Source organism: Seriola aureovittata, chromosome 2, assembly GCF_021018895.1.
Source record: "Seriola aureovittata isolate HTS-2021-v1 ecotype China chromosome 2, ASM2101889v1, whole genome shotgun sequence".
NCBI classification, from domain to species: Eukaryota; Metazoa; Chordata; class Actinopteri; order Carangiformes; family Carangidae; genus Seriola; species Seriola aureovittata.
Genome location: NC_079365.1, coordinates 17,890,019 through 17,899,825, shown reverse-complemented (window position 1 = coordinate 17,899,825; position 9,807 = coordinate 17,890,019). Strand labels below are relative to the sequence as shown.

General features: G+C 35.4%; 1 protein-coding gene across 1 annotated transcript; it reads left to right on the top strand.

The window, feature by feature from the left end:
* Positions 1-5,371: 5,371 nt before the first annotated feature.
* Positions 5,372-9,476, top strand: si:ch73-361p23.3 (tumor necrosis factor receptor superfamily member 4). The gene is made up of 7 exons (XM_056400591.1): positions 5,372-5,492; positions 5,640-5,747; positions 5,906-6,040; positions 6,122-6,188; positions 6,304-6,566; positions 6,655-6,759; positions 7,447-9,476. Exons 1-7 carry the CDS (start codon positions 5,411-5,413, stop codon positions 7,527-7,529), a joined length of 843 nt encoding a protein of 280 aa, XP_056256566.1. The 5' UTR covers positions 5,372-5,410; the 3' UTR covers positions 7,530-9,476.
* Positions 9,477-9,807: the final 331 nt, after the last annotated feature.

The following is a 9,807-nucleotide window of genomic DNA, read 5'->3' as shown; positions in this document are numbered from 1 at the left end:
TTATGACGATTTGATGATTTGACCTGTATGTGCACTTTATTTTATTTGTAGAAATATAACCACTCAGCTGTAACCACTCACACCTGACTGACTGCAAGCAAAAGATTAAATACTTTGAAATGGAACCTGCTGACTGCTTCTCCTGCTTTGCTCATATTCATCAAGTCAAGTCCACTGTAAGCCTAGAACACATATGTGTGTAAACATTATATTTTCATTTTCAAGTTTACATGATCATTTGAATAAGATCGCCAAAAGTTTTCTATAATGATGAATAATTTTTCTGCACCAGATGTTTTGAGGATGGAACGCTATATCATAATCATGGATTGTGCATTTGAAGGAGAATTCAACCCTTTTTAAGAATTCACATTTCTTATTCCTGTGCCCCAGAACATATTGGTGTATATTTGTGAACATGCAGCACTCTCTTCTAAAGTTAGAAACCAAAGTGAGAAACTTAAAATGTGCAATGTCATCCCAGTTTACTTTTTTTTTTTTTTTTTTACAATAAATGGGGCTCTGATGCTGTAGGGCCATAAAATGTTTGTGTAATTTTTCATGCCAAAATGACCTTATGTCCAGTTTAAAATCTGGATGAGACCTGTTAGGCGGTACACTACACAGCTACTCTACATTATGGGGTTAGTGTGGTAACACATTTCTTACAGTCGCTCAAAGTAATTTCAGTGATATAACTTCAGTAGCCTGACTGATGAAAACAAGCCTTTTTTTTTTTTTTTAGAATATGACATTTGCAGGTCTATACTTCCAGAGTATGGTTTTCTACTGTTTTAGTTCATCGTTTGCACTCAATAGCTCTTAATGTCGGGGTTCAATTAAAAAGTGCATTCAACATTTTCATTTGTCATATTTAATCGATATTTTAAAGGAATACACTACTGTTGACACAGAACAGAGTCAGTGACCGTGGTGTTGTCTACGGCGATTTTGAGGATTCTCTGTGATTAGCTTAGGATGGATAATATAGAGTTAATTGTCCTTGGGCACAGGAATAACATATGTGACATTAAGCCTTTTATCAGTCAAAATTGCTTTCAAATGAATGGACTATGAATGTTTATGAATGTTGTGATTATTATTTATTAGTATCGTGAACTCAACAGCTGCTGTTGAACTTTTACTTTCATTTCCTGCTGCAGTTCATGGATTTTAGCTGAAGGTTCCTTTATGGATTTTGGGTGACTTGCAGCTGGACTTCATGTTGGCTGTTTCACTTTCACCTTTCCTGTGTGTCCATGAGACAAAGCGGCAAAACTAGTCACAACATCAGATTTCTCGGCACAGGCTAGTCATATGAATAACATTATACAAAAAAAAAAAAAAAAAAAATGATGTAAGCCTATTATGATCATATTAGGTTGAAAAAATACGTCAGTGGTGGGGAACAAAAAAACACCTGTCACAGATGGTTGAGCAGGAAGGGGAGGGGAAGAATCCAAGCTGAGAGGAACTCTGCACTCTTTTTAACACTGCCCTCATGCAATGGATGGGCAGTTTTGGTGCCATTTCTGATTTAAATATGGATGACAAAAAACACAATGGTGTCGGTGAACCACGCATGGCACTATGTACAATCTGTAAGTATATTGTGTATATTGTATTTATTGGTGTATATTGGGTGTATATTGGTGTATATTTGGTGTATTTTTGATGTATATTTCCATGGATGTTTATTCCATAGATGTTTATTTTCTGCTGTGGTAAGTGAATTTCCCAGTTGTGGGATTAATAAAGTTAATCTAATCTAATCTAAAGGAACCCTCATCCACTTACATCATGTTTGCATGAAGAAATCAACTACCTGGTACCGCAGATAAGTCGGACAGCGTCAGAATTTTAGAGTTTACTCCGTCAGAGATCCGATTTGATTGGGAAAATGAGTCACTTGTAAGGTAAAAACATAAAGTAACACAATGAATTGAATAGAACTGAAACATTGATTGTTTGGGAAGAGTGTTACACAACACAAGTTTGAGACGCCGAATAAAATGAACTGAGTTTTTGTTGTTGCCGAATCACTGAAGTGATATTTTTGTTGAATGATATCAGTGGTGAGGTAACTATGCGGCCCTGAGAGCTCAAGGCACTGCAACTTAAAACACACGCAAAGACATCTTCATCAATTTGACAATAATAAATAAATGTCCTGTAAATTCAGTCCTACAACAGGGCAGGTTGGTCTCATCCTTTCTTCTTTTACTGCAATAACAATGGAGGCAAGGATGGGAGAACCAATTAATGTAGTTTATTGCTCTTTCGTGATAAAAGTCTGATTCAACATGAAACACATTAGGAGCTACATTTAGTGTGAAGTTGTTAATTCTGTTTTTATGATAAGGATTTAAAAAGGTTAAATCAGACTGGACTATATGATGTAATAAGAGCAGCTGTTGCATATTATTTTAGTTTTAATATTTACCTCAATCCATAGGTTGCTTGTTTCATATTTCATTTAAGAGATATCAGTATGAACCTGAGGGAATATGAGAGATCGATATGAGGTTAAATAACCTGCACTTTTGCATTATAACCCGTTTAATTGCAGTGTTGGCTTTTCTCTGATGTCAGTTTGTGGGATTTTCTCACTTTGAAATTTTCTTTTTGCTTTGCTCACCCACAATAATCATAAAACGTTGAACTAACCACAGCTTCTGTCTTTATTCCAAGAAACTGTTGCTTATGCTGTTGTAAAAGTGTGCATAAATCAGCACATCCTGAGCAGAGGCTTGATCACCTTGAAACTTTGTGTGAAAAAAAAAGCAATCATGTGCTGGATTGTGGGGATCACTATTAAATACAGTCAGCGAGTGATAGAGTAAAGAAAAATGTTTTTAAATGGCATGATTCAACGTCTATCCATTTAATAGGTTTGTACTGCGTTTCCAGAGTGGTACAATTGACTCAGTCTTATATGGGCTTCTCCCGTCAGCGTATAAAAGTGGCGATTCTCTCTCTTGGCTCTCAGTCTCTGTGGTTACTCACAAGGGAAATGCACAGTAGCACCCATCAGTATCATATATGTAAACTATTTTCATAAATCAAAACTGATTGTCTTGTAGGCACACATACTGTATACTAAGTTATTTGGGCTTATTTAAATTTATCAGAACCTGAACAAAAACTATACACCATTTTCAGGATTTTTGTATCTAGATTTTACTCACAGAGAACAAACAGAAACATTACCTCAGCCTGGGTGTGGGATTCTCTGGGTTTTGGTAATGAGTGTATGATTGTGTGAAAGCATATACAGCAGGAAGTGTGTTAAAGCCCCTACACACCATTAGTCCACTAAAGGGGCGTGATACGATATATTGATTGTCGATAACCGTGATATTTAAAAAATGAAATATTACTATTGTGTTGATAATACACATATGATAATATTGTGATGGCAGATGTTAGGCCTTTTGGATCTTTTGTTTATCACTTCATGTGGTTGCCTTTTCACTATCAAGTTGGATTGTTTTATTTCCACCTCCCTATACAACATCTTAATAATATCATTATCATGAATTATTTTGGCCACAATAATCATTTAGTGAAAATCTAATATTGTGACAGCCCCAGTCCACAATAGACGTGTTTGCACTTACGTTGCCTGATTAGAGCTCTTCTAGAGATTGTGTGAGCGCGTACATCTTCTTCACTTAGGGTGGGGTAATTTATACTTTTATTGTGTGTGTGTGTGTGTGTGTGTGTGTGTGTTCAGTGTAAGGTGCATATGTAATGTATATGGTGCTTTTCTTCAGCATGACTGCACCCTATGCTGAACTATAAACACAATGAATGATTACTAATGACTAATTTTACTTTGCTGTGATACTTGTACTTATCAAAGACCAAAGGAAGGAAACTTGCTTTGTGTGACACTACAGTTCCACGTCCCTGACATGCTATGAAAGTTGTCTTGTTTGTTTACTTTAGAAGCTTTGTTGCTGGAGCAAAATCCCTTCAGAGAGGGTTTCTACATAAGTGGGGGTTTATGTGAAAACAAACTCTCATACTGTTAGAAACCAGAGAAATAATAGCGCAATTAAAACTGTCTGATGGCAGACACCATTAAACATCGTGGCACATATATAAATTTACTTTGAGATTTACTCACCAAATTGACTACATTTCAGCATGATGACAGCTAGGTCTGCAAATGCTGTAAATGACCTTTCACTTCCTGAACCTGCTAAATTGACTTATGATGATGTTGTATCAAGCTTACAAGCAGCTGTTTGAATATGAACTACTAATTTTGTGATGCTCTATTTAAAATATTTTTCATAATTTCACTGAATGGCAGCCAGCGAAAACTTGAGCAGAGGTGTTCTTTCTGCATCCGTTTTCAAGAAGCAAGCGTTTAGCATTTGTGTGGTTGTATCTTGCAGAATGATCAAGAATATGTGGTTGTTTCCTTCTGCTCTTTCACTCCTCATGCAAAGGTACCATCTCTTGTTCTTACTGGCAAAACAGCATAAAGCTGCATAGTTTCCGACACTCAACCACAGAGATCTTACCTATTTTCCTATAAGTCCTGAAGAAAAAAAAGCCCAGATAAAGGTTAATAAACAAACCAAAATAGCTCTAAAGATGTATTTCTTTATAGATAATAAAATTCTGTTTCCTTAAAAACTTTCATAATGGAGTAAGCCACTTCACAGATGGAAAATGATTATCACTTTTGTCAGTTTTGATGTTACTATAACAAATAGAGTGCATGTTAAAAAAAAATTGAAGTGATCATTTATTTCACATTAATCAAAATAAATCACACATTTAATGATTGGTTCAGTTCCATAATCAAAATACAAAAGTTGAAGCTGGAAATCTCAGGCCTGTTTGAACAATTACTGACTAATTGCTCAGTTGAGCGTAAAAGGTGCCTGTGAGAAAGTACATTCGTTCATGGTGGCAGGAAAGTAGAAACCATGATAATTCAGTGTCTTAGAAAAACCACAAACAAAAGACTTCAACTCAAATCCATCTCTATCTCCATGACAATTAGACAAACGCCAAGTGCAGCCAGGCGGACTGAGAGATTAGACTGAAAGTCTAAGTTTAAAGAAGTCAGTTACATTTCTATATTGCCCTTGATATTTCACAATTATATAGGTTTCCCAGTTCATCTCGTATAAGTTCCTGATTTTGCATTAGAAAAATAAAATATCATGAATGATTATGCAAGGACTGGAGACTGAAGGGTTTATAAATCTGATGACAAGTTTCCAGTTAAAAAAATAAGTGGCTTTGTGAATTGTAAATATGATTCAGTCTGATGTGGGTTTCCCACGTCAGCATATAAAAGTGGTGATTCTCTTTCTTGGCTCTCAGTCTCTGTTGTGTCTCACAAAGGAAACGCACGGTAGCACCCATCAGCACCGAAGTATCAAACATGGTTTTGCTCAAATTTCTCATATTAACTTTAACTTTTTATGAACTCTTTGTTAATTTGGAAGCTGGACCTTGCCCAAAAGGTAAAGTATGAATTTCAAGTACTACACTGTAGTTTGCTTCCTCAATCTGTAAAATGCCATAGAATATTCTACTGTTTTTAGCTTTGCTTAAGTGTGTTACTGTGATTAAAGTAATTTTTTTCTTTTCATACTGTGAAATAAATCAAGGCCACAGTCAGAGTCGCAAGGCAGGTTGTAAAATCTGTCCTGATGGATATTACCAGCCTGAAGAAAATGATTCCTTATCATGTAGACCGTGTACAATGTGTGAAGAACGTAAGTGTTGAAGCAACAGAATCACTAATGAATCAGTTCATAGAGCCAAAACTTTGCATCAAATTTCAACTTCAGTTCTCACATGAAGAGGCTGGTTTTTGATGCTCAACCTGCATTTAATGAATAGATTTTTTTTTTTTTTTTTTTAATTGTTGTAGATCGGGGGAGTTCTATTGAACAGAAGTGCACGAAAGAGACAGACACAAAATGTCAGTGCCGTGAAGGCTTTGTTCCCTGGGGGAGCGATTCTTCTACCTGCAAATGTGATGTTGGATTTGGACTAACAAATGGAAGTAGGTAGAGGGATCGCACAATATTGTATGCAGTAGGTCAGACATTGCCTTTTTAATGATTAATTCTTTTTAACTTTTCAGAATGTTCAAAATGCGAAGTAGGATTTTTCAGCCAAAGTATCAACTCACCCTGTCAAAAATGGAAAGAGTATGTCCTCTGTATACTATTGTTCTTAAAACGCTGCACATATATTAAATGTAATCTCAACAATGTCTGAAACAGTCACTGTTGTTACAGCCTTATCTTTTATCCTTCATCATAGATGTAAATCAGGAGAGAAAATTCCTGGAACCAGCAGCTCTGATGTCATCTGTATTGAGTTGAAGAGTAACCCTGATATCACTACACCCGACATCACATTCTTACCATCCAACAGTCCACATGAGGAGACCCAAGCTCAGAATATACATACTACCACTACTACCACCACCACCACCACCACCACAGCTCTTCCAGGACATAAACTCACCACAAAGCAAAACAGAGATATGCGGCACCCCCCTTCAAGCACAGGCAACCACATTGGTAAAACTTATGTTGCTATCTTTTCATGACAAAACTTCAGATTAAAAAAATAATATACAGTAATTTGCAGCTTGTTTGTCTTGTTCAGGCCTGGCTGTCCTCATGTTTGGAATTGTTGGACTGCTTGTTCTGACCGCTGTGACCTGCAAACTGCACATCACTCCCTGTGTGCAGAGAAAACCAGCAGTACAAAGTATGTTGCCGGATTAAAAGTAAACTGATTCTAGGTGTGAAGGAATAGTATGACACTTTGGGAAATACACTGTCCCAACACACACAGTTAACTTAGCTTAGCACAAAGACTGGAAATGGGGGGGGGGGGGGGGGGCAGTTAGCCTGACTGTGTCCGAAACACAGTCATTTCTAAAGCCTACTAATTCAAATGTTATATGTTTAATTCATGTAAAAACTGAAGTGTAAAAATGATTCCATTATGATAGAGGATCAGATGTTGGACTATTACTTGGCCAGGTGCAGTAACTTCTTGGGGTCAGGTCATCACTGTGAGATTGTCAGGACTCCAGAAAGTTACTTCTCCAGGACAAGTAATGACGCAACACATAATATATTAATACTTCAGTTTTTGTACAGATTAAACAAACAAGACACAATGTTAATAAGCTAAGGTAAGGCAACCAGTTGCTAGCTGTAGCTTCAAATTTAGCATATACACAAATGAAAGTGGTATTGATCATCTCATCTATCTTTTAGCAAAGCAAATGAAGAAGAATGTACTCTTATTCTTTTTTTAATGACTCATAAGTGCCCAATACTTTTTTAAATGAACAAAAAGGCTAATGATATGGATAGTTATTGTAGATATACAATATATCGTAAACATGAACATTTTTGTTAATTGTGCTTTATTGTTTGCTTTCAGCAAAGGACTCATTGTGCCGGAGGCCGATTGAGGAGATTGGCGATGGTAGTCAGTCCTCTCTCAAACAGAATCCAGAGCCCTGAGGTGAAACTTTGCTTGACATAAATGTGTCAACTAATACTGTGAACTTTTAGATCTGATAATCAGTACATGAATAATGTCACTCACATTTTCCTTATATTGTTGGTTTCATCTTAGAAATACGTGAGAAAAACAATTCACCGTATATGTACTGTGTTTGCTGTATGCACATTTTGCAGTGTGGTCAATATTTGATCATTGTTCGTTCTGTTATAATAGAATATCAGGTGATTTATCTGAAAGATGTGTATGTATCATACCTCACTATTTTTCATTTTACTGTAAATCAATTTAAAGTGAAGTAGTAAAACAGCTTTGAAGCTGTTATAGCTTCTTCAGTAAGATAATTTTAATGGCAATACTTAACTTTCAGTTTAACCTTAATATTTATTACAAATTTGGATATTCAGATTTTTGTATAATGACCTCAGGGGTCGTGCCACTAAATGCCTCATATACTTGTTACTCTTTTTAAAATGCATATATATAGATATATATATATAAATATATAAATATATACACACAATCATATTTTTGCTGCTTTTTAAAGCCTTATGACATTATATGATATGATAGTGTTTAATGGGGCAAAGGACAAGTTTCTGAATAAATATACAATGTGAACGGTTTTGTAGTAAAGGTTAGAACGATTGGTACCACTCATTCAAACTGTTATGAACTGCTGAAGAGCCTTAGAAAAACATTTTATTTTCTTCATACTTTTTGTCTGTATTCTTGTCATGTATTGTTTTTTCAGTTGTTTTCCACTGACAGGTCTGTTAAGCTGAAAATGGTAAATGTAAAAAAAAAAAAAAAAAAAAAACTACTTGCTTTCAGTAGTATGTGGGGTTGAGGGAGTTCCCCATATGGAGTTAAATGTGCCTCTTTTTCCCACTGAGAAGTACTTCCTCTCACGTCTTCATTTCAACCGTTGGAAAGATTCATATTGTAAATGTGAAGACTTTCAAGTTGTTTATATCTCACTGGAGACTTTCCCCAGAATAGTACAGTCAGAGGAGTTATGAAAGTCTGCCCTCATTATTTTTCATTCATTTATGTTTTGTGGAGAAATCAGATACACAAGCTTAAAATCACAGGTGGCTGGCTCTATGTGAACAGTAGGATCGACATGGAAAAAGCAGTAGTTGGTTAAAACTCATTTATTCCGTTAACAGCTGTTGTGTTGGAATACTCTAAGGAAAATAAGTTAACTCATATTTTTATTTAAAAACAATGGTGGACAAAGTAAAAGTTCCAATACAACAATCCTACTCAAGTAAAAATACAGAAGTATAGTATTATAATCTTTTCTTTTTATTGTTCTTGTTGTTTTTAAAACTGATGCATCCGTGTAATGTAAGTAGCATTTTACTGTACAGTCAGATAATTGAGTCCAATGGTTAGTAACCTAGGCATCCTCCAAAGGCTCACGAGATAAATCTGAGAGAAAAAGAGAAGAAAAAAAAACATGTGGATCCATTTGTTTTTAAACTTTTCTATGATTTTGATTTTCTTTTGTGAAATATTGGATATTTAAATTAAACCATCTGAGAAGTATAGTTTTAGTATAGTTTGCTGGTAACAACATAGAAATCTGAAATGTAATGAAGAATCCCAACCAGATACAGCTTTTATATAAATGTTGGGAACCACTGAGTTCATCACAGTGTGATGTATTTTTTTGTAGTTTGCTTATGTGTTGCATTTTATTTTATTATTTGTTTGTGTAAGTTTATATTCTCTTTTTTTAAAATGCCAAATCTAACTAGTAAATAACTCTCAAAAGGGCACCTCAGTACTTTAGTAAAAGTACTTTACTTTCCATCATTGTTTAAAGGTATGAAATAGTTGGTATCTGACTCATATTGTACAGCATCCAACACCAATGTTTTCTGCCCTGTGCCCTGTGAGTGCGTGGATAAAGATTTTCTAAATAAACTTGTTTTACAATTAAACTAACTGAGAATGAGCATGTCTTTCATAGAGTTCACATAAACTGGAAATGGTTCATGCAAATACTTACAGTAAATGCCTCTGACAAAGGAAGTCAGTGTGCGGTTTCAAAAATACACAGTGCATGCATGAGCTCTGCCCTTTATATGTAGCTGAGCTATGGCAAAACTACCTTATGGAGAAATCTAGTTTAGTAAGCTACGTAGATATAAAAAAATATAGATATAATAAAAGCCACTCTATTGAGTTATTGCGAAAAGTGCCCACGTGTTCACAGGTCATAACCTAAACAAAAAAACTAAAACAACTATTCATGGGAAAGTGCAA

What these genes read in the sequence shown, in the direction of transcription:
- si:ch73-361p23.3 (XM_056400591.1), top strand. Translation starts at nt 5,411, where the DNA reads ATGGTTTTGCTCAAATTTCTCATATTAACTTTAACTTTTTATGAACTC. An exon ending in CCCTGTCAAAAATGGAAAGA is followed by an intron (nt 6,189 to 6,303) that starts GTATGTCCTCTG and finishes CCTTCATCATAG; the next exon opens with ATGTAAATCAGGAGAGAAAA. An exon ending in GAGAAAACCAGCAGTACAAA is followed by an intron (nt 6,760 to 7,446) that starts GTATGTTGCCGG and finishes GTTTGCTTTCAG; the next exon opens with CAAAGGACTCATTGTGCCGG.